Below are 23,987 nucleotides of genomic sequence, written 5' to 3' on the forward strand. Positions count from 1 at the left end.
TCAATAGCAGCTGAAGTTAGTGCTACTCCTTTGAAATGGATATTTGAAGGTGAAACAGGAGTTATTACTCCTTTTGCAGTTAAAACAACTCCCCATCAACCCATGGGGAAGAGACATTTTACAACAGTTAGGATTACAAATGAGTAGTTCAGTTTTTTAGGCACGGCTGTGTTGAAGGCATCCTAGAATTCTCATCTGTTCCCATTCAATGGAAAACTGATATACCAGTGTGGGTAGAACAGTGGCCCTTACTGAGTGATAAAATTCAGGCCTTATTAGATAAAGTACAGGAGCAACTTGACCAAGGACACTTACAACCTTCTCTAAGTCCTTGGAATTCTCCAGTATTTGCTATAAAAAATAAATCTGAAAACTAGAGGATGTTGACTGATTTGAGGAAAGTAAATGAACAGATGGAAAGTATGGGAACTCTTCAGCTTGAACTTCCATCTCCTATTTGATTGCTTAGAGAATGGCCTCTTTAGGTTATAGACATTAAGGATTGTTTCTATTCTATCCTTCTTGCCTTTTCAGTGCCCAAAGTTAATTTAGCTGAGTGTTATAAAAGATTTTAATGGACAGTTTTGCCACAGGGAATGAAAAATAGACCTATGTGTCAAATACATGTGGGTGCTGCTCTTACTGCAGAAAAGCATTTCCAAAAGCTATGTTGTTACATTATCTGGGTGATATCTTCAGTGTGCACCTGAGAAGCAAATGTTAGAAGCATGTCTACAAAAGACCATAGAAACATTAAGGAACTACCAATTGTACATAGCCCCAGAAGAAATTCAATGGCACATTCCTTTTCAATATTTAGCATACGAAGTATATCATAAAGTGCTTAAAGAACAGAGAAATTGGACACCTTAAATGACTTTCAGAAACTGATAGAAGATATCCAACGGATGCTTCCAGAATTAGGTTTAACTACCTGTCAATTACAACCATTATATGACATTTTAAGGGGAGACAGTGCTTTAAACACCACACCAGCTTACAAAAGAAGCTCAAGAAGCTTTGAGAGAGGTTGAACTGGCTTTATCCAATGTGGTTGAGTTATTCAGAAATCCTTGGAAATATCACCACAGCAGTCCTTCATCAAGGAGATAGTGTAATAGAGTGGGTGACCCTCCCAGCATAACCAGACCAAAACCTTACTCCTTACCCAATACTTGTGGCTAGAATCTTATTAAAGGCCATTAAGCTAGTGGTACAATTATCTCTGATAAGACCTGACAAGATATACACCTTTTATACCAATGCCCAAATTAATGTATGCTGTGAAACCATCCCAGAATGGCAAATTGTATTGGTCACAGCTCCCAATTTACACATGGGTCTCCATTAAAAATAATCCATGTACTACATAATTGGCAATAGATTTTTGAAGAAAAGATTTCCAAGGTTCTTCTTAAAGGATGAACTATCTTTATAGATGCATCCAAACATATCATTTGTGCTGTATACTCTCATGACTTAATTATAAACAAAGTAGTCAGAACTCCTTTTCAGTCCACTCAGCAGAATGAATTGTATGCTATCATGCTAACTCTTACTTATTATCCAGGAGATGTAAATATAATATCTGATTTGGTGTATTCAGTAGGTGTGGTACAAAGAATTGCCACAGCCCAAATAAAATTTGTAGCTTCCAATATATATCAGCTCTTTAAGGAACTTCAAGAGCAAGTGACAAAACATCCAGGTAAAATTTATATCTTGCATGTCCACTCTCATAGTGGATTTCCAGGTCCTATTTTTGATGGAAATTCAAAGGCAGATAGCCTTCTAACCATGTTGGCCAATACTCCTTTATTTCAAGAAGCCCAAGAATCTCATTCTAAATATCATCAGGCTGCTCAAGCTTTACGTTTACAATTTGAAATAATAAGAGAGGAAGCTAGGAGCATAGTAAAAGCCTGTACAGCTTGCCTTCCTTTCCATGCTCCTACACTGCCTCGGGGGAAGAACCCTCATGATTTGAGACATAAGGAAATTTGGCAAATGGATGTGACCCATTATAAATCTTTTGGTCGTCTGTCTTTTATCCACGTTGTGGTAGACACCTTTTCAGGATTCACTTTTGCAATACCAGCAGCAAAAGAGACAGCCCGAGTGGACATGGAATTCCTTATACAAGCATTTGCAATTATGAATGTGCCACAAGCTGTAAAAACCGACAATGGACCTGCATATACTTTTGCACACTTTTGTGCACAGTACCAGATTTTACACACCACTGGCATGCCCTTTAATTCTCAAGGACAGGCAATAGTAGAGAAGAGAAACAGAGACATTAAGATGCTCCTCCAAAAACAAAAGAAAGGGGGAGCCACAGGTAATCCTAGAGAACTTCTAAATTTAACCCTTTATACTATTAGTTTTTTGATTTTTTGATGGGCATGCACTGGCTCTGGCAGACAACCCGCAGGAAGGGGAGTGTCCAGTGTGAGCAGCTCCAATATCTGGGTGGGGGAAAACTCAAGCCCCGGGTGTCAGAAGAGACTGCAAGAACTGGGGAGAGTCAGAGATATTTGGGGAGGGGGGAGTATGTCTCCGTGTTCAAACAGGGGAAAGGTTTACATTTGTGCTCTTTGTCCCCAGGACCCGGGGTACCCCACCTCGCAGACTCCCTGCTTGTGTGGACTGAACCCTGAAATACAGAAGGGCAACGAGCCTGGCAGTGCGCAGGAGGTCCCAGGAAAGGGCAGGAAAGGTGGACATTAGAAACCAGGGGAAGACTCAGCTCTTGCACCCTGTCCAAGGAGGCCCACCCCACTGAACCTCCCTCGTTGGGGACTAGGGGACGGAGAAGGGGAACCATTGTACCACAGGGTTCAAGTGGGAGTTCTTCCTGAATCCCGGGGGGGTCTCCTCCTGACTGCCCTGGAATAAGTCCCCAGGGGCCCTTCAGCAAGCCCCACCTCTTTTCCTATGTTTACCATGGACAGCGCCCCATCCTCTCCTCCAAGTCACCAAATCCAGCGGGGGCGGGGGCAGCGGCCCTAGAAAAAGCTCAAGGAAAAGGATCGGGGGTTTGATGGCGGCAGCAAGGGAGACCCAGTGCCATTTAGAGTTGGGGTGCGGGGGCTCTTCTCGGTCCTGCTCCCGCTACAAATGATCCCCCAAATAAACCTGGGGATGCAGGGACATTGTGCGGGAGGGGCGGGACACTGAATCATCCAATCATCTGTTACACGAGGACCAGACAAAGCGGTCACTGTGGAGGAGAGACCTGAGGGACAACAGAAGGGTCAGTACCAGGTGAAATCAAACTCCAGGAAAAGAATGGAATCTCCACAAGCCTCTGTCAGGGTGCAGACTCAAAGCTTTGGGGCGTTAAAAAAAAAAAAGGGGGGGCGCAATGTCTCCTGGAACTTGTAGTCTAAGTCAACAACTCTCCTGCGCGCGCAGGACAAGACCTTCCTTTTCCGCACTCTACTTCCCAGAAGGCTTTGGGGATGGCCGGTCTGCGGTTCCATAGGCTATCCCGCTTGCCGCCTAGTTTAAGGTATCATGGTAATGCTACTTCCGCCTTTCTGAAAGCACCTCTGACTCCCTGACCCGGAGAAGGTAAAGCCAGCTTCGAACCGGCTCCTCGCTCGGGGTTTCCTGCTTCCTGTTCCGCCGGAGGCACCAAGGTGAGCTTGGGGGGACAATTTGAGTGAGCTCGTGGGGCGCCTGCTCCTGCTCTCCCCGCCCTCCTTATCCCCACCTTAGGTTCGCTTACCTAGCTGTTTAGGTCTGTGAGGACCGGATACCGCGCACGCGCTTCTTCCATCCGCCCACTTATCACCCAGCTCCTGGTGCCCCCATAGTATTTGCGTAATTGCGCACGCGCATATTCGGCTGGCTCTGTGAGCCACAGCCAGGAGAGTGTCCTGGCTTCAGTTGTAACGGTGCGCACGCGCAATGCCAGCTCCACCTCTTGCAGCCATAGGTAGAGTGAGAGCAGGCAATCCTCAGACCTAACTAAGCCCTGGAATGTGTCCGCTGCTGAGCCCTAGTCCTGGGACGGTGCCTGTGGCTGAGTGGCTGTACACGTGTGTGCACGCAGGGGATGTGTATAAGCTCCTGAGAGTGCGCCAGTGCGAGCGTTTGTTAGGGGGCCTGTGAGTGTGCGTGTGCAGCCCCCTCATCTCCAGCAGCCTCCCTTCCCCCCCTTGTCTCTTACCTTCACCCCTTTCAGAAAGCCCCCTCTCCTTACCCCTGTCCCCTCCTCCACAGGGCATCCCTTTGTTGCTCTAACTTTTGTTTCCTAGCCCGGCTCCTCCCTTCCCTTCCTTCTGCATCCTCTGTGCAGCATCGGAAGCCTTTTACTGGCTGGGCCCAGCCCGGCCTTCCTCCCTCCAAGGAGCATCTGTGGAGCATCTTCTAGGCTCGTAGCTGGGCTTGGTGAAAAGGGGGAGACCCCGCGCCTCAGGGGGTCCCAGCAGAAAACAGGGCCAGAGGCCAAGGTGGCGTCAGCCTTTCTTAGTGGATGGTGCGGAGCCATGTTGTGAGGCCCCCCCACCCTGCGTCTTCGATGACCTCCCCTCCCCCAGGGGTCCCTGCCCTGCTGGTCACTGGAGGTTTGGGCTGAGAGGAGTCAGGGGCGCAGGGGCTGCTGTTCTTCCTGGGCTCGGAGTGTCCCAGGGGAGGTCAGGTCGTTGGCAGGTGGGGGTAGCCCTGGCAGCTCTCTGAGGACACCCCCCCACACACTCCCGGGATGACTTGGGCCCAGGCTGGGGGCGGGGCTTTGACTTTCGGGCTCCCTGGGAGCTGCTTGTTACTGGTCACTGTGAAAGAGAAGGGTCTGTTCCCTCACAGCCCTTGGGGTCTTCAACCTTGACTGACTCTAGGAGGAAGGTTCCCCGTGCAGGAGCAGCGCTCGGCCCGAGGCTGACGGACATTCATCCCAGCCACTTGTGTCTGTGATTTTCTTCAATTTGCCCCGAAATGTTTGGTGAAAAACTTGCCCGAGCCTGGAGCTCCTGGGGAGGTTGAGGCACTGGGGTCACTCACCTGTGGCGACCCCTGGGGGGGAGGGCTGGGGGCCGCCATGGAGGGGACAAGGGGCCCAGGCGGCATCAGGGAAGTCACGGTCAGGCTGAGTGAGATGCTGCCCAGAGTAGGAGCGGGCTGAGGGCCCGGGGCCACTGTGCTTCCGGCCTGGGCCGGGAACTGGGTCTCCCACCACAAGGGGGCGCCAGTGTGAGAGAACAGTTCCAGAGATGGTGGATTTTACAGAAGGAATCTTAGGAAATCACACACAAAATGGTGACTTCCAGACGTTGGTTTGTTAGAAAAGCTTTGAAAAAGTTAAAATGTCCTGGAATGTATAAAGCACTAAAGATCTTTGGCAGCCAGTGTCTAGTGTGTGTGGGTGTGCCTCATGTGTAGCAGTTTTCCCGTCCAGGTCCCTCCTGCCTCATTTCCCCAGGCCGGGATCGCTTCCTTTCCCCCTTGGTGTCTCCACAGCCTGCACAGAACAGCAGATGCCGACCCTCAAGCTCCCACCCCTTTTCCATCCAGCGCCCTTAGCTCTCACCTGCCCTTAGTGACTGAGCTCCTCAGAAGGACGGCCTGCCCTCGGGGCTCCTGCTTCCTCCCCCTCTGCCAAGGCCTCCCCCCCCCCTGCTCCCCTTCTGCCAGGCTCCCTTCCCAAGTGGGAAAGCCCCTGGGGCGGGGCTAGGGCAGGGGAGGCCTCTGGGGCGGGGCTAGGGCAAGGGAAGTCCCTGGGGCGGGGCTAGGGCAGGGGCGAGGCCCCTGGGGCGGGGCTAGGGCAGGGGAGGCCCCTGGGGCGGGGCTAGGGCAGGGGAGGCTCCTGGACCTTCTTCAGCAGCCCCGCCCTCTGTGAGAGGCTCCAGCACTCTTGAGCTCCCAGAGGGGCTGGGGGGGGGGGGCACTTGTCCAGCAGCCCCCGCAGAGCGGATCTGGGCCCCTCACAGCTTCTTTTTCCTCCAGCTCAGCCCTGCAAAGACCCTGCTCTTCCCCAGATGGAGGCCGAGCAGGGCCCGACTCCTGGCTTCCTCATGGCCCCCTTTCAGGTGAGTCCCAGCTCCTCCCGCCCCTTCTCTCCTCCGGCTCCGGTCAGCGGGGCCACAAAGGCCGCGGGAGGCTGGCCCTGGCCCTGGGGCCTCCCCCTGGTCAGTAATGGAGCGGGGTCAGTCAGGGCCCCTACAGGAGGTCCATATTTGGGCTGTGATCGCCAGTGTCAGTGTTGTGTTCGGGGTCACACGCTGGCGCATTCTCACGGGAGGTTTGGGGCTTCGGGAGGAAAGGGCCCCGGGCCCTGGGGGTTCTTGGAGAGGATTTCGGGGGGACCGCAGGGACCCCGGTGTGTGCAGGCTCCCGTGGCCCCCACAAGTAGGGGAGCAGGAACCCAAGGTGGGCTGGGTCTGTGGCTCAGCAGGCTTGTGTCTATTCAGGGGCCAGTGACCTTCTGGGACGTGGCTGTGGACTTCACATGGGAGGAGTGGAGGGTCCTGGAGCCGGCCCAGAGGGCCCTGCACAGGGACGTGATGCTGGAGACCTTCCAGAACCTGCTCTCTGTGGGTAAGCGCCGCTGTCCCCTTTGGGAGGGGTCCCAGTGTCTCCTCTCCAGCCTGACCCGTAGTGATGGAGAGCCAGGGACCAGCCTCCCTGAGCACAGAGCGGAGCTGCTGCCCTGGTTGTCCTAAGTCAGACCCTGACCCGTCTCACACAGATGTGGGATTTGGAAGTTCCCCCCAGTGCTGCAGGGGAAAGTCTCTAAGGCCCCACTGTCCTTGTGGCTCTTGCCATTGTTCCCCTAGAAGTGGGGGGTCCAGGGTGTCACTGGGCAGCCCTCCTGCCCAGCTTCCTCCCCTGTTCCTGATCTTTGGGAATCCTCCTCATTTATGTTATGGCGCCTGCTCGGTACACTAAGGAAACCTTAAGGTCCTCCTGCGGCTTGGGCACTCTTCTGGGAACTGGGCCCCCAAGGAAAGGCCCAGAGCCTTCCTGCTCTCACATGGGAGGGACAACATGCAAACTGCTTAGGGACAAACAAGACGTGCCAGAGAGAACTGGGGATAATCCAGAGGAAAGGTCCTGGAGTCACGGGGGAGTGGGGCTGGCTTTGGCAGGAGGTGGGATTTTAGCAGGGAAGAAAGCCACGAGACCATGAGGGAGCTGAGAAGTCCAGGGGTGAGGGAGAGCCCCTGAAAGGGCCGTCTCTGATGGGCAGATGGGGCGGCTTGTTCTGGGAAACACAAGAGTCCAGGTGGAGGCCACAATCTGAGCACAGTCAGGGCTTCTGGGCCTCCTCCTTGAGGGCAGCACTGTTGTGGTTGTCTCAGTCTTGACAGCTTGTGAGTCTTCTGCAAAGGATCTGGGAGTGATCTGAGCAGGGAGTCCCAGTGGGGAAGGAAATGCTCTTGCCTGGATTGAAGATGCCCTTGGATGAAGAGCTTGGCTCCCAGTGAGCGGGTCTGGGACGGCGCAGGTGGAGGGAAAGTGGACCCAGGGTCGGGGCCCTGCTGCAGGGGGAGACAGAGCTGGCAGCTTCAGAGCCCTCTGGGCATCCTCCCCCCCTGCTTGTCCCTGAGTAATTAAATTCCGGATGTTCTGTCCCTGTGTGCAGGGATTCCTGTTTCCAGACTGGATGTGATCTCTCTGTTGGAGAAGCCAGAAGGAGCCTGGAGTCCCGAGAGCAGAGACTGCAGTGGGTCTCATCAAGGTGGGTGAAGAGCAGGCAGATGCTGGGAGGCGGCCCCTCTGCCTCGTTCTCTGTTCTGTCCAGTATGGCGGTGCCGTCCCTGGATCCGATGCAGGAGGGCTTGGCTGCTTCTGTCTGCATTGTGGTAGCCCGCTGGTTTTATACTTTTGTTACTTTGGTTCATTTGATATTCTATTTCAGAGAAACTGTCATTTGTCTTCTTTAGAAATTTGGAGAGTTTAAACAGTTTTCCTAATGCATATGGTTTTTTTAGTGTTTCTTATAAAATTTCATATTTTGCTATTAATTTGGCCAGTATATTAACAATTTTCCTAAAAGATTGAATTTGTCTGTTCTTCCTAATATAAATTTCACTTAGTCATCATGTATGCTCTCCTTAATGTATTGCTGTAGTTTATTTAAAATCTTTGTGCCAGTATTTATTAGGGACTTCATTCTATAATGAGCTTTTTTTTGTCTTGGTTATTACAAGCACATTTAGGCCACAGAACTGTTTTCCCACCTTATATAATGGAAGCAGGTATTCTTTGAGTTTTTTGTAGAGTTCTCTTGTAGATTTATCTTACTTTAAGTTTTTTCATTGGAGCTTCTGTCACTGAATACCTCTCAGTAGATTTCATTAATTGGAGCTTGTGTCTGAGAGCTTCTATTTCATTTCAGTCTTTTACATTTTCATGTAGCTTTTGCTAATTTGTTTTGAGGGCACGATTATTGGCTCAAAAAAAAAAATAAAAGAATCAGTTGGCCATCACTTGAGGAATTGTCACTCGTCAGCTCTTGAGTTTTTTTTTTTTTTCCACAATTCTCCTGCATAGCTTTCATTTCTTTTCCCAGTTTTTCTTCTATCTTTCTTAGTGAAGTTTAAAATCTTTTTTGAGATATTCCAAGAGAACCTTTTGAGCTTGAGAGAACCTTGGAAGCTTCCCATGTAGGCCCTTTGCCATTGTAATCCTCTTCTGGATTTGTGTTCTGGTCTTCTCTGTCACCAGAGTACTTTTCTTTGGTCAGGGCTTTTTTGTGCTTTTTTACTCTTTTTTTTTTTTTTTTTTTAAAGTTGAGTTGTTCTCCTCCAGCCCAGGGGAGATGATCCCAAGTTTCCTATTTAAGGGGACAAGGGCCTCTCACTGACTTTCCTGCGGTGCTGCAGGCTTTCCTTCTGTGCTTGGTTGATGTAGCTAAGTGCTGCCTCTTTTCCCAGGATTCCCAGGCTCACAACTTACCTTTGTGGTTTGGTTAGGTCTCACATTTGGCATGCCAAGCCTCTGGCCCTCTGAGCCAGGAGGGAGGGACCAATGTTGTGCTTTGACTAAGAGCCTCCCTCTAGGTTCTCCACACAGTGCCTGTGCTGGGCTGCATCCTCCCTTCCTCCCCAAATGACACAGTTCTTTCCTGTAGTTATTCCAAAATATCTTAAAATTGTTTCCCTCTGAATGTTTGTGGGTTCTGTCACTCCAAATTCTGTTCCAAGTCTTGATGTACCATTGATTCCGAGGGAAATGGGAGAGCTCAGGCAATGTCCTGGCTTCTGTTGACCATCTTTGCTCCACTGTCCTGCTGAACTCTCTTTCAACTCTGACCTTTATATAATTAGTCATCTCTCCCTGCTTTGTGCCATATACAATTTTCAATAGACTGCCATATATATCTTAATTTGATTTATTCACAAAGCCTTAATGAAAAAGAAATATTATTCACTGTCTAGTGATGTCCTTATGGAGTTTCTTAATTTTCACTATATCATATTTCTATTTTTTCATTTAAAAATGTTTGTTTTCTTTTTCCAGAAAAATCTTATCGAAACCAAATTCATTTCCTGCTATGTTATGTGTCCTTGACTGCTTTAAAAATCTTATTTTAAGGTAACTAGGTGGCACAGAGGATAGAGTGCCAGGCTTGAAATCAGGAAGACTCATGTTCCTGAGTTCAAATCTGGCCTCACACTAGCTGTGTGAAACTGGGCAAGTCACTTAGTCCTGTTTGCCTCAGTGTATTACCTATAAAATGAGTTGGAGATAGAAATGGAAAACCCTCAAAAGGGGTCATGAATAGTTGGACATAAGTGGAAAGTCTGAATGACAACAAAATCTCATTGTAGATTGACGGTACAAAGTATGAATAAATTGAATTTTATTTTGACCACCTTCCTCCACAACTTGGTAATCAGTAAACTCTGTTAAAAATACAGTTTCTTAAAAATCTAGTAGTCACATGTTTTTTCATAAGTTTTTAGAAAACCAGCTGCTGACTCTTCAGGTGTATACCTTTTTTTTTTCCCTGAAATCCATGTGGATTGACTTTGTGGTTGGATAATTCTCTGAGCTGGACCTTGTCCTTTCCCTATGGCTTTCCACTCTTCTGTCATAGAAGAGATTTGTTTTTAATTTAGTATGTGATGTCATCATGTAAGTACCTTCACTGCCTTGGAATGTCACGTATTTTGTTCAGGCCCCTTAGTTCTGTAATATTTCTTACAAGTCTTTCCTTAGACTTGTTCCTGAAAGCAGTCCTGTTATCCGTGATGCAGAGCGAGCATTATTCTTGTCTGGAGAGATGGAAATGAACATTTCTTATAGGGAAGACTGTTTTGTCTCAACACAGCAAAGGATGGCTGCTGATGCTTTTATTGGTTTCTTTCAGATTCCTTTAGCGAAGACACTGGATTTCAAGCTAAGAACTTGAACATGGTGCAGAGCATTTGTCTGGAGACATCCTCTGAGAAGAGGCTCCCAAAGGGCATGGCCTGGCACTGCAACATGAACGAAGCCAGGGAATATGATATGAATTTAGAGAAACAGAAGAGCCCATCCAGAGAAGGGACCATTCCCAGAATGACTTTGAGTAATGGGAATGTGCCTCAGTGTATGCCAATTGGGAAGAGCTTCAGCCTTGGGCCAATCTTTGTTGGAACTGTGGAGAAAAGTCTGGATATATATAAGACAGTTGGAAAGAACTTGAGGGGTTTCCCTAGTCTAATTACTTATAATGCAATTTCTTTAGAAAAGAACTTTTCTAAGTATGGCAAAGGCAAGAAACCTTTCAGGTATCACTCGGGATTATTTAAATTTCGTAAAACAGATGCTAGAGAAAATCTACATGAAGAGAGTGAATGTGGAAAAGTATTTAGAAGATCTAATCTTACAGAAAATCCAATAAGTAGCATAGGAGACAAACATTATAAATATAATAAATATGGAAAAGGCTTTTTCCACAAAGGGAGCTTGACTGAACTTAAGAGAAATTATGGTGAACTGAAATCCTTTAAATGTGATGAATGTGGGAAAGGCTTTAGCCTAAGAGCAAACCTTATTATCCATCAAAAAACACACACTGGGAAAAAACCCTTTGAGTGCAATGAATGTGGGAAACCCTTCAGTAGGAGGGAAAACCTGATTGCACATCAGAGAACTCATACTGGAGAGAAACCTTTTATTTGTAAAGAATGTGGAAAAAACTTCCGCCATAGAGGAAATCTGATTGCTCATCATAAAATTCATACAGGGGAGAAATCTTTTACATGTAATGAATGTGGCAAAAGCTTCATTCATAGGGCAAATCTTATTACTCATCAGAGAACTCATACAGGAGAGAAACCATTTGCGTGCCATGAATGTATGAAAAGCTTTAGTCATAGGGGAAACCTTATTACCCATCTCCGAACTCATACCAGAGAGAAACCCTTTAAATGTAATGAGTGTGGGAAAGCCTTCAGCTTTAGCAGAAGCCTTATTGGACACCAGAGAACTCACACTGGAGAGAAACCTTTTGCATGTAATGTATGTGGGAAAGCCTTCACCAGCATGAGATATCTCTTTGATCATCAGAGAATTCATACTGGAGAGAAACCCTTTAAATGTAATGAATGTGGGAAAGACTTCAGTCAGAGAGGATACCTCATTTGTCATCAAGGAATTCATACTGGAGAGAAACCCTTTGAATGTAATGAATGTGGGAAAGCCTTCAGTCGGAGAGGACACCTTATTGCACATCAGAGAACTCACACTGGAGAGAAACCATTTGTGTGTAAGGAATGTGGGAAAGGCTTTAGCCGGAGGGACCATCTCACTTGTCATCAGAGAGTTCATACTGGAGAGAAACCCTTTATATGTAATGAGTGTGGGAAAGCTTTTACCCAGAGAGCAAGTCTTTTTAAACATCAGCGAATTCATACAGGAGAGAAACCCTTTGTTTGCAGTGAATGTGGGAAATCTTTTAGCCACAGGGACTCCCTCACTTACCATCAAAGGACTCACACTGGAGAAAAACTCTTTGAATGTAATGAATGTGGAAAAGCCTTCACCCGGAGGACAAACCTTATTACTCATCAAAGAACTCACACTGGAGAGAAACCCTTTATATGTAATGAATGTGGGAAAGCTTTCAGCTACCAAGTAGCACTCAGTTATCATCAAAGAATTCATAATGGAGAAAAACCTTTTGAATGTCAGGAGTGTGGGAAAACTTTTAGGCGCAAAGCAAACCTCGTTTTCCACCAGAAAACCCATATAAAAGAGAAGTCTTTTGCATGTAATGAATGTGGGAAAGGCTTTAGTAGTAGTTCCAACCTTATTATTCATCAGAAAATTCATACTGAAAAGAAACAGAATGTGTTGAAATAGACTTCACACAGGAACTACCCCTTCACTGCCACCGGAGAATTCATATGATTCTGGCAACTCAATAGGAGAAACATCTGTCCTTTCTAAAGTAATTCATTGTACTTCTTTTTGGTTAACATGTCACCTGCATTTCTCAACCTGTGCCTTTTTCATCCCCTCCAAATCCAACACATGAAAAAACTGTCACTGTATGCACTATTGCACACTCGAGAGCCCACCATACTTGTAAAGAAATGGCAATGGAGAACCATGGTGTTTTCTCAGAATGTGATTTTGGTTTTTACAATTTCTTTAGTCTGATTTCTAATGTATTGATTGCTCTGATTTTCAATTTTTTCTCCATTGTTCTTGTTTTCTTAATTTCTAGTTTTTAAAAAACCAATATTCTATTCATTCTTTTTTTTACATTTTATTAGTACAATTACAATTAGGACAAATTATTGCTCAAAAATGTCCTTTTGATGCCTGCTTTAGTTGTATGCCAGAAATTTTTGAACACTGACTCAGTTTTACCATTGTCTTTGAAGCTGTTCCTGTTTCTACAATCTATTCTTTGACTGACATATTTGGCATTTCACTTTTTGTTTCCTTTTAAAACTAATTTTTGTGGTGCTCTCCAAATTGATTATTAAACTTATATTATCATCTGTGAAGGATGAGATTAGCATTTCTGATATATGTATATATTTTTAATTTCCTCATACTATCTCTGTCTTTTAAGACTTGGTCTTTTTTTGTAAATGTACTATTTGATGCTTGGAAATATTACACATTCATTGTACATTTTAATAGACATGTATCCATTTGATATACATATAGAAGCTATAAATCTTTTAGCTCTAAATTCTTAGCTCTAGATTTATTTTGTTCTGTAGTTTATTTTTTTAATCTTTCTGTCAATTTGTTCAGTGCTGAGAGGAAGATTAATCTCATACCTATTGTGTTCCTATCTGTGTCTTGCCCTATAGTTAATTTCTTTCTTTGGTGCATAAGGACATTGATTAATACCTATTGTGTTCCTATCTGTGTCTTGCCCTATAGTTAATTTTTTTCTTTGGTGCATAAGGACATTGATTTTTTGTTTATACTTCTTGTAAACATATTGAAATTTCTTTATCTGTTGCAACTGTGAATTTATATTTTTACTTAATATAGCAGCATGATTGCTTTTTGAATTCACTTAATGCAGAATAGCTTTTGGTCTAGACTCTTTATTTTCTCTCTGTGGGGAACACACCTGCTGGATTATGTGGTTTTGTTTTCTTATCTGTTCTGATATTTTCATTTTGTTGTATTTAGTTCAATCATGTCCTACTCACCTGCAAACAGGGCTGCTCATCTATACATAAGGATCCATGTAGAATACATACTGATTTAGTTCTATAATGAAATGTTATCTCTGTTATGTTTTTTATTTATATTGCTACATTTTTTCCCAATTATGTTTTAAACTAGTTTGGGCTGTGCGATGGAGTATTATAGTTTGGTTGTCTGATACCTCTGGTTTAGTCCACTGACATAAAAATTTGTGTTAGGTTTTAAAAATCATCCTGTTTTAAGTCAATATTTTATGCTGAAGATGAATTTTTTTTTTTAAGCCATTGATGAAATTGTATTCTTTCTTTCCATTTTCCTTATTCCCCTTGATCAATCCTTCTGTTCACTTGTGGGTTTAGTTATTTTACTACAGTTTTTTCCTTCCTTTTTTTATTCAGATACTTATTTTTTCTCCCTTTTCCCCCCCTCTCTTTCCTATCTCAACTTGACTAGTTAAATACCTCCTCTCTTCCCCATGTCCCCAACTTGTTTGCTTATTAACATAAATTTTTCTTTGCTTTGATCTCTTAATTTTCTTTCCTTCTGGGCTGTTTTGAAAACTTATTGTGTGATAGACTGGTTATATGGTATACCTACTTACTTTTGTACATTTGCTTATAAGTACATATATGTATGTATGTATGCATAGACATGTATACATACACACATACTTTTAAAAACCAGTGGTCTCTTAAAGTTAATTTCTGAAACTTAGGCCTTTTAAAAGTGATTCTGTTATTATTGCCCTTGTGGATATATCTCCATTATCCCTTTTCTCTGTTGTACCTCATTTCCAAATTAAACCTCTCATGGCATTTATTTTTTCTCTTGAAAATACATACCTCTTCCTGAGTGGAAGTACTGTTCAATGGGAATATTCCCTTTGCCTCTTTCTGCTGTGTCCCCCTTCTATCTATTTTTGGTTCTTTCTAAATGGAAACATGACAGAACATAATATGTAGAACATAAAATGGACTATGTATTAGGATGCAGAAAAATTGCAAATAAATTTAAAATGCAGAAATAATGTTTTTCTAGAATGTACCAAATCAGTATAGGAGAATAGAAGAAATAATAGACTGGAATGTAGGATGAATGGTTTACAGAAAAAAACGAAAACAGTATTAATATGATAAGATCCTAAGACAACATGCTAAAACTTCTGGGACATAGCTAAAGTAGGAAAGTTCACAAGAGGAAAAATCACAATCTTAAAAACAAATTAACAAAATAGAAAAAGGATTAATAAATTCAATGAAAAAGTTTTTAAATTTAAGACAAATAAAAGCTTTATGTAAGGACAAAACTAGATAAGTCTTGAAAATTAGAGACAAATATATCAGAAACCAAAAATATCAAAACTAATAAATCTTAACAGTTTTGATGAACCTTTAGCCAACTTATTTTTATTTACATTTAATAGTCATTTGAAATACTCTTTTTTTTTTTTTTTTTTTTTTACTAAGGCAATTGGGGTTAAGTAACTTACCCAGGGTCACACAGCTAGTTAGTATTAAGTGTCTGAGACCAGATTTGAATTCAGGTCCTCCTGACTTTGGGGCTGGTGTTCTATCCATTGTGCCACCTATGTGCCCCTTAGATTTTTTTTCATTCTTAATTTAAATATCAAATAAAATGGACATTATATATGGAACAGAAAAACAACATTATGCATTATAGCTCTATAAAAACTTGCTTTTTAAAAGTATTAAGAAATCCACTCAGTTCTCTTCCCACCCCCCCAGGCTGGGGTTAAGTGACTTGCCCAGGGTCACACAGCTAGGAAGTGTTTAGTGTCTGAGACCAGATTTGAACTCTGCTCTTCCTGAATTCAAGGCTGGTGCTCTATCCACCGGGCCCCCTAGCTGCCCCAATCCACTCAGTTCTCAATGCTGTCTTGCTTGTCTAGGCTTAAGCTTTTTTCTCTTGTAAAACAGAATTTTTAAAATCCTCTTTTCTTCCTTTTCCCTTACTTATCCCTCCCTTTGGCCCTCCTACTCCCACCTCACTGGAGGAGGGGAAAATACCCTTGTGATAAAGATCTTTTGTTAACGCAGATTCCTTCATTGATCCAAAGGAACAAGTCCTGTTCACAATTTGAGTACATCACATCTCCCAAGAGATAGGTAGAGTATTTCATCACTCTCCTAGAATCATGGTAGGACATTGCATTGATCAGAGTTCTAAAGTCTTTCAAAGTTGTTTATTGTACCTTTTTATTTTCAAAGCATATGCAAAGATAATTTGTTGCCATTGACCCTTGAGAAACCTTGTGTTCCAATTTCTCTCCCTTGCCCTTACCCCCTCCTAGATGACAAGTAATCCAATATATGTTAAACTTCGTAAAAAATATATGTAAATCCAATATAGACATTGGTATTTATACAATTTCCTTGCTGCATAAGAAGAATCAGATCAAAAAGGGGGGGAAATGAGAAAGAAAACAAAATTCAAGCAAACAATAACAAAAAATACTATGTTGTGGTCAGCATTCAGTTCCCACAGTTCTCTCTCTGGGTATAGATGGCTCTCATCACAAGACCATTGGAATTGGCCTGAATCATCTCATTGTTGAAGAGAGCCACGTCCATCAGAATTGATCCTATAATTTTGCTGTTGCTGTGTACAGTGATCTGGTTGTGTTCATTTCACTCAGTTCATGTAAGTCTCTCAAGGCCTTTCTGAAAGCATCCTGCTGAACAATAATATTCCGTGACACTCATATAACATACAAAGTTTTTTTTTTTCCTTTACAATGTTATTAACTGTATCAATTTTTCTAATTTACTCATAGGTATTACACAAGTTTCTTTGAGGCCTTCCATTGGTAATACCTATTCCATTGGATTCACACCTCATAATATGCTTGCCTGTTCCCCAATAGAAGTGTGCACCCTTAATGCAGATTTCACTAATGCTATCAACTAGGGAGTATAAAGATTTTTGTACACGTGCCCTTCCCCTTCTGCTCTGATCTTTCTGGAATATAGTAAGTAGTGAGTGGTACATCAAGGATAAGTGTTGTCTAGTGACTTTTACGATATAGTGACAAATTGCTTTACGAAATAGCTGGATCAATTGAAAGCTTTATCAACAGTAAATTACTGTCCCCCCGCGTGGAGCAGACTTACAAACTGCAGAGGGGCCAGAGGACTTCGGGGGGTGGGGAAACTTCGCGCCCCTGGTGTCCCGAAAGACTGTAAGAACTGGAAAGAGGCAGAGACGTTTGGGGAAGGGGAGCATGTCTCCGTGTTCAAACACGGGAAGGGTTTACATTTGTGCTCTTTGTCCCCAGACCTCGGGGGACGCCCCCTCGCAGACTCCCCGGTCTCGTGGACCGAAACCGGACATAAAGAAAGGAATCACGAGCCCCACAGTGTCCAGCAGCCGCAGGAAGGGCAGGGGTAGACGAGGCTGTTGCATCTCCCCTGCTGCGCCCCACTGGCCCTCCTTGCCCCGGACCAGGGGCCGGAGAGAGGGAACCCTTGTGCCACAAGGTTCCAGTGGAAGTTATTCCTGACTGCCGGTGGGATTCGCTTCCCTGGAATAAGTCCCCAAGGGTCTCTTGAGCAAGCCCAACCTTTTTCCTAAGTCTACCATGGACAGCGCCACATCCTCTCAGTCTGAAAACCCAGACTAAGCGGCCCTAGCCAAAGCTCTAAGGAAAAGGATCAGGGGACCTTGGTGGCGGCAACAAGGGAGGCCCAGTGCCACTTAAAGGGTTGGGGGTGCAGGGATTCTTCTCGATCCTGCTCCCGGCAGAAATGATCCCCCAAAACTGAACCTGAGGTTGCAGGGGCATTGGGCGCGAGGGCGGGACACTGAATCATTCAGTTATCTGTTACATAAGGACCAGATAAAGCGGTCACTATGGAGGAGAGACCTAAGGGACGATAGAACGGGGTTAGTACCCGGTGAAATCAAACACCAGGAACCTCCACAAGCTTTTGTCCAGTGTGCAGACTCAAAACTTTCGGGAGTTAAAAAAAAAAAAAAAATTAGGTCGCAATGCTTCCTGGGATCTGTAGTCTAACTAAACGACTCTTAGGCACGCGCAAGACGGGACCTTCCTTTTCCGCACTCTGTTTCCCAGAAGCGTTTGGGGATGGTTAGTCTGTGGCTCCATAGGCTATCAAGCTTGCCGCCCAGTAAAATGCATCATGGGAATGCTGCTTCCCTTTTTTTGAATGCACCTCTGATTCGCTGACCGGGAGAGAGTAAAGGAGCAAGAGCGCCGGCGTCGAACTGGGTCCTCGCTTCCGGTTTCATGCTTCCTGTTCTATCGGAGGGACCAAAGTGAACGGGGGAGGATAGTTTGCGTGAGCTCCTGCGGCACCAACTCCTGGTGTCCCCGCCCTCCTTTTCCCCACCTTAGGTATGCGTACCTAGCTGTCTCGATTGTGAGAACGGGATACGGCGCACGCGCTCCGGCGCACGCGCTCCTTCAACCCCGCCCCCTTATCACAGTTCCTGGTGCGGGCCATGCGGTTTTTGTCATTGCGCACGCGCGGCTTCGGCTCCTGTTGTGTGAGCTGCAGGCAGAAAGTGTCACCTAGCTTCAGTCCTGACAGTGCGCAGGCGCAACTCCGGCTCCAGTTGTAAGAGCCTCAGGCAGAATGAGGACAGGCCAGCATTACTCCTGGCTGTGTGCGCGCTGAGCCCTGGGACTTTGTCAGTGGTTCTGAGTTGTTGTACACGTGTGTGCACGCAGGGGATGTGTATAAGCTCCTGAGTGTGCGCCAGTGCGAGCGTTTGTTAGGGTGCCTGTGAGTATGCGTGTGCAGCCCCCTCATCTCCGGCAATCAACCCCCCTCGGGCCTTGCCACCCCCCTTTTTAGACCCCCTTTCTTTGCGGCTGGACCCAAGCTGCCTCCTCTCCTTGTCCCCTGGCCCGTCCCCCATGGGGCATACATACTCTTATTGCTCCAGTTTCTGTCTCCTACCTGCCCCCTGCCTCATCTTTGGGTCACTTCTGCATCCTCTTTTCTGGTCGGGCCCAGCCCGGCCTTCCTCCCTCCAAGGAGCATCTGTGGAGCCTCTTCTAGGCTCGTAGCTGGGCTTGGTGAAAAGGGGGAGACCCCGCGCCTCAGGGGGTCCCAGCAGAAAACAGGGCCAGAGGCCAAGGTGACGTCAGCCTTTCTTAGTGGATGGTGCAGAGCCATGTTGTGAGGCCCCCCGCTGCGTCTTCGATGACCTCCCCTCCCCCACGGGTCCCTGCCCTGCTGGTCACTGGAGGTTTGGGCTGAGAGGAGTCAGGGCCCAGGGGCTGCTGTTCTTCCTGGGCTCGGAGTGTCCCAGGGGGAGGTCAGGTCGTTGGCAGGTGGGGGTAGCCCTGGCAGCTCTCTGAGGACCCCTCCCCCAGGACACTCCCGGGATGACTTGGGCCCAGGCTCGGGGCGGGGCTTTGACTTTCGGGCTCCCTGGGAGCTGCTTGTTACTGGTCACTGTGAAAGAGAAGGGTCTGTTCCCTCACAGCCCTTGGGGTCTTCAACCTTGCCTGACCCTAGGAGGAAGGTTCCCCGTGCAGGAGCAGCGCTCGGCCCGAGGCTGACGGACATTCATCCCAGCCACTTGTGTCTGTGATGATTTTCTTCAATTTGCCCTGAAATGTTTGGTGAAAAACTTGCCCGAGCCTGGAGCTCCTGGGGAGGTTGAGGCACTGGGGTCACTCAGGGCTGAAGCCCATCGGGCCTGTGGCGAGCCCCTGGGGGGGAGGGCTGGGGGCCGCCATGGAGGGGACAAGGGGCCCAGGCGGCATCAGGGAAGTCACGGTCAGGCTGAGATGCTGCCCAGAGCAGGAGCGTTCTGAGGGCCCGGGGCCACTGCGCTTCCGGCCTGGGCCGGGAACTGGGTCTCCGACCACGAGGGGGCGCCAGTGTGAGAGAACAGTTCCAGAGATGATGGATTTTAGGGAAGGAATCGCAGGAAGTCACGCACAAAATGGTGCAAATGGTGACTTCCAGACGTTGGTTTGTTAGAAAAGCACAGAGTGTGTGTGTGTGTGTGTAGCAGTTTTTCCCGTCTTGGTCCCACCTGCCTCATTTCCCCAGGCCAGGATTCCTTTCCCCCTCGGTGTCTCCACAGCCTGCACAGAACACAGCAGGTGCCGGCCCTCAAACTCCTGCCTCTTTTCCATCCAGCGCCCTTAGCTCTCACCTGCCCTCAGAAGGACGGCCTGCCCTCGGGGCTCCTGCTTCCTCCCCCTCTGCCAGGGTCTCCCCCGTGCCAGCTCCAGGAGCCTGTTCCCCCTCCTCCTCCTCCCCTTCTGCCAGGCTCCCTTCCTAGGTGGGAAAGCCCCTGGGGCAGGGCTAGGACAGGGCAGGGCATGCCTCTTGGGCGGGGCTATAGCAGGGCAGGCCCCTGGGGCGGGGCTAGGACAGGGGAGGCCTCTGGGGCGGGGCTAGGACAGGGGAGGCCCCTGGGGCGGGGCTGGGGCAGGGGAGGCCCCAGGACCTTCTTCAGCAGCCCCGCCCTCTGTGAGAGGCTCCAGCGCTCTTGAGCTCCCAGAGGTGCTGGGGAGGGGCACTTGTCCAGGAGCCCCAGCAGAGCGGGTCTGGGCCCCTCACAGCTTCTTTCTCCTCCAGCTCAGCCCTGCAAAGACCCTGCTCTTCCCAGGATGGAGGCCGAGCAGGGCCCGACTCCTGGCTTCCTCATGGCCCCCTTTCAGGTGAGTCCCAGCTCCTCCCCGCCTTTTCTCCTCCGGCTCGGGTCAGCGGGGCCACAAAGGCCGCGGGAGGCTGGCCCTGGCCCTGGGGCCTCCCTCCTGGTCAGTAATGGAGAGGGGTCAGTCAGGGCACCTGCGGGGCATCCATATTTGGGCTGTGATCGCCAGTGTCAGTGCTGTGTTCGGGGGTCACACCCCGGCTCATTCTCCTGGGAGGTTTGGGGCTTCGGGAGGAAAGGGCCCCGGGGGTTCTTGGAGAGGATGTGGGTGGGGCGGGGGGGACCCCGGTGTGTGCAGGCTCCCGTGGCCCCCACAAGTAGGGGAGCAGGACCCCGAGGCGGGCTGGGTCTGTGGCTCAGCAGGTTTGTGTCTATTCAGGAGCCAGTGACCTTCCGGGACGTGGCCGTGGACTTCACCCGGGAGGAGTGGAGGGTCCTGGAGCCGGCCCAGAGGGCCCTGCACAGGGACGTGATGCTGGAGACCTTCCAGAACCTGCTCTCTGTGGGTAAGCGCCGCTGTCCCCTTGGGGAGGGCAGAGCCGAGTTGGACCAAAGGGGCCCCAGTGTCTCCTTTCCAGCCTGACTCGTAGTGATGGAGAGCCAGGGACCAGCCTTCTTCTCCGAGCACAGAGTGGAGCTGCTGACCTGGTTGTCCTTCCAAGCCTAACTCAGACCCTGACCAGTCCCTGAGGGCTTTGTATAACTCCCCCCTAGTGCAGTTGTGGCTGGATGCCGGAGTCAGGGCACAGCCGGGGGGAGCTGGGCCTTCTAGGGGCTTTGCAGCTTCCTCCAGGCAGCCCGGCCCGCCCACTCTCCACATCTGCCCTCAGTGGAGCTCAGCCCAGGGACTGAGGAGATCCAGCCCTGAGTCCAAATGGAGGCCAGAGTCTGAGCACAGTCAGGGCTTCTGGGCCTCCTCCTTGAGGGCAGCACTGTTGGGCTTGTCTCAGTCTTGACAACTTTTGAGTCTTCTGTGAAGGATCTGGGAGTGATCTGAGCAGGAGAGTCCCAGTGGGGAAGGAAATGCTCTTGCTGGGATTGAAGATGCCCTTGGATGAAGAGCTTGGCTCCCAGTGAGCGGGTCTGGGACAGACGGCACAGGTGGAGGGAAAGTGGACCCAGGGTCGGGGCCCTGCTGCAGGGGGAGACAGCTTCAGAGCCCTCTGGACATCCTCCCCACCTGCTTGTCCCTGAGTAATTACATTTCGGATGTTCTGTCCCTGTGTGCAGGGATTCCTGTTTCCAGACTGGATGTGATCTCTCTTTTGGAGAAGCCAGAAGGAGCCTGGAGTCCCGAGAGCAGAGACTGCAGTGGGTCTCATCAAGGTGGGTGAAGAGCAGGCAGATGCTGGGAGGCGGCTCCTCTGCCTCGTTCTCTGTCCTGTCCAGTATGGCGGTGCCGTCCCTGGATCCGATGCAGGAGGGCTTGGCTGCTGTGTCTGCATTGTGGTAGCTGGCTGGTCATAGCTCTCCTGTATTTGGTTTTATACTTTTGTTACTTTTATGCATTTGATATTCTATTTCAGAGAAACTGTCATTTGCCTTTTTTAGAAATTTGGAGAGTTTAAACAGTTCTTAATGCCTCTTGCTCATTTGTGCTTATTTATTTCATTTTTATATCTTTTGATGTCAATTTGGCCAGTCATATTCATACTTTCCCTAAAACATTAATCTTGCCCGTTGTTTGTAGCCTAAATTTCACTTAGTTGTCGTGTATGCTGTCTTTAATAGGTTGCTCTAGCGCATTTGCTAATACGTAACATCTTTGTGCCAGTATTCATTAGGGACTCCAGTACATCATGAGCTCTTTTTGTCTGCTTGGTTATTAAAAGTAGATTTAGGTCATAGAAGTGTTTTCCCACCTTATGTAATAGAAGCCGTTATTTTTTGAATGTTTGGTAGAAATCACTCATAGGTTTATCTTTCCTAGAGTTTTTTCATTGGAAGTTCAATCATAACTTACTTGATTTATTTTTCTGAGAATGAGTTATTTCAATTCTCTATTGCTCTTTATTAAATTCTTTATTCCTTTATTCAGTGAAGTCATCATCCATTTTGTTGACAAATAATTGATCAAAACCTTTTTGTTCATTCATTGTCATATCTTATTCCTTGTGACCCCATGGACCACATAAAACCAGGCCCTTCTATCCTCCACTATCCTCTACAAGTCTTTCTAAGTTCATGTTTTTCCTTCCATAACATGATCTAGTGATTTCTCCTTCTCTTCGTGTGGCCAGAGTATTTCAGTTTCAGCTTCAAGATTTGATCTCCCAGTGTATAACATTATTTCTAATTAATCATTACCTTTTTTTCTTTTCATTTGTGATTTTTAAAAAATTTACTTAGTGATATATTTTCTTCTTTATATCTACCTACTGAATTCCCTTTTTCTTTCCTCTCTTTTGAACACAAAAACACTCTGACTCATCCGTGTGATATATAACCTTCCCTATTATACTTGAAGACATTAAAGCTCTAAAGAGACCTTGAAATCTTTTCTCTCTAGTAGAATATAATTATGTCATTATCGTCTTAGTCCCTTACTTTAGCTCAAATATATTTACTGTTCTAGATTTCTTTTGTCTCCTTTGCTTTTCATCATGTTAATTCAGTTCTGATCTTTTCATCAGGAATACTTAAAAATCCTCTATTTCATTAAAAGTCCTTTTAATCCCCTGTGGGATTTTATTCAACTGTGCATGGTAATAAATTATTCTTAGTTGTAAACTAATGCCTTTTGGATTTTGGAATCCAATTCCAAATTGGAGGAATTTTAAATTTCCTCCTCATCCTAATGATAGCTGCTAATGTAATACATCCTTATGTGGTACTAAGTATTGTTCATTGTTCCTTGAACTCTTACCTTTCGTTATGTAATGGTATTTTTCCTTTGATAAAGCTCTGAACTGTGGCCTGAATGTTTCTTAATTGTTTTATTTTGCAGTTCCTTTCAAGCAGTGATGAGTCAATTTTTTGTACTTTTACTTTGCCTTCATTTGTAATTTCTTAAAATATATTATCCAGTTTTGTTTTGTTTTAGTTTGGTTTTTTTTGGTCCTGATTTTTAGTAATCTGATGGTTCTTTTATTATCTCCTATGCACTAAGGTGTTTAGTACACTTTACATATGATATTAATTATTTTTTTCTTTTATGTTTACTTATTTTTCAGTGTTATATTGCCTCCTCTAAGTTCTTCCATAATTAAGATAAATGTCTCGCTTTAGATGTATCGGAGAATCATAAAAGTTAAAACAGTTTGATGTCCATTTGCGTGGTCATAGAATACAAACCATACTTGATAGCTGGAAAATAAGCATATAGCTTGTGCTCCAAGGGATCCAGGGAGGAGAAAACTCTCAGCTCCCTTTATCACTGCTCCCAGAGGCAGCCCATTCCACTTTTGTGAAGCTCTAATAATTAAGAAATTTCCTCTTCTATCAGGCCTAAGTTTCTCTTTTTGCAACTTGTACCCATTGATGCTCATTCTTCTCTTTGGGTCTGTCTCCCATCATCTTTTTTTAGAGGTAGCATGATGGGTAGAGAATTGTCTTTGTAGCTTCTGACTCATGTTTAATCTTTCTTAGCAACAGTTGTCTCCATGACAGTGGAGGAAATTCCTCACTAGGAACTCCTCTGTAGAGTAAGTCCCAGGGCCAGTGGGTAAAAGATTTTTCCCAGCTAAAGGCTCTTTTTTTCTTTTTAT

At 46.5% G+C, this 23,987-nt stretch overlaps 2 protein-coding genes, 1 long non-coding RNA gene and 1 other non-coding gene across 8 annotated transcripts in view; 3 read left to right on the plus strand and 1 right to left on the minus strand.

Moving 5' to 3' along the window:
* LOC141540367 (uncharacterized) overlaps positions 1 to 13,486 on the plus strand; it is a 61,273-nt gene extending 47,787 nt beyond the window's left edge. Inside the window, exons 1-5 of one of the 3 annotated variants that reach the window (XM_074264309.1) lie at positions 3,538 to 3,644; positions 5,950 to 6,032; positions 6,414 to 6,540; positions 7,589 to 7,684; positions 10,322 to 13,486. In XM_074264309.1, the coding sequence (XP_074120410.1) occupies positions 5,982 to 6,032; positions 6,414 to 6,540; positions 7,589 to 7,684; positions 10,322 to 12,300 (2,253 nt within the window). In that variant the 5' untranslated portion in view covers positions 3,538 to 3,644; positions 5,950 to 5,981 and the 3' untranslated portion in view covers positions 12,301 to 13,486. The other 2 variants (XM_074264308.1, XM_074264310.1) reach the window with 2 other exon arrangements.
* LOC141540365 (zinc finger protein 793-like) overlaps positions 3,553 to 23,987 on the plus strand; it is a 28,476-nt gene continuing 8,041 nt past the window's right edge. For 2 of the 3 annotated variants that reach the window (XM_074264307.1, XM_074264305.1), the window contains exons 1-4: positions 17,857 to 17,992; positions 20,202 to 20,284; positions 20,660 to 20,786; positions 21,511 to 21,606. In XM_074264307.1, the coding sequence (XP_074120408.1) occupies positions 20,234 to 20,284; positions 20,660 to 20,786; positions 21,511 to 21,606 (274 nt within the window). In that variant the 5' untranslated portion in view covers positions 17,857 to 17,992; positions 20,202 to 20,233. Of the gene's footprint in view, positions 3,645 to 17,856; positions 17,993 to 20,201; positions 20,285 to 20,659; positions 20,787 to 21,510; positions 21,607 to 23,987 lie in introns of those variants that run through there. The other variant, XM_074264306.1, reaches the window with a different exon arrangement.
* LOC141542066 (small nucleolar RNA SNORA17) lies at positions 9,509 to 9,626 on the plus strand. The gene has a single exon (XR_012482070.1). It is a non-coding gene; the product is annotated as a small nucleolar RNA SNORA17 (small nucleolar RNA).
* LOC141540372 (uncharacterized) lies at positions 16,688 to 18,045 on the minus strand. Its single transcript, XR_012481533.1, has 2 exons — positions 18,003 to 18,045; positions 16,688 to 17,896 (listed from the first exon to the last, which is right to left on the minus strand). It is a non-coding gene; the product is annotated as an uncharacterized LOC141540372 (long non-coding RNA).

The sequence above is a fragment of the Sminthopsis crassicaudata genome, chromosome 4 (genome assembly GCF_048593235.1).
Source record: "Sminthopsis crassicaudata isolate SCR6 chromosome 4, ASM4859323v1, whole genome shotgun sequence".
Taxonomy (NCBI): Eukaryota; Metazoa; Chordata; class Mammalia; order Dasyuromorphia; family Dasyuridae; genus Sminthopsis; species Sminthopsis crassicaudata.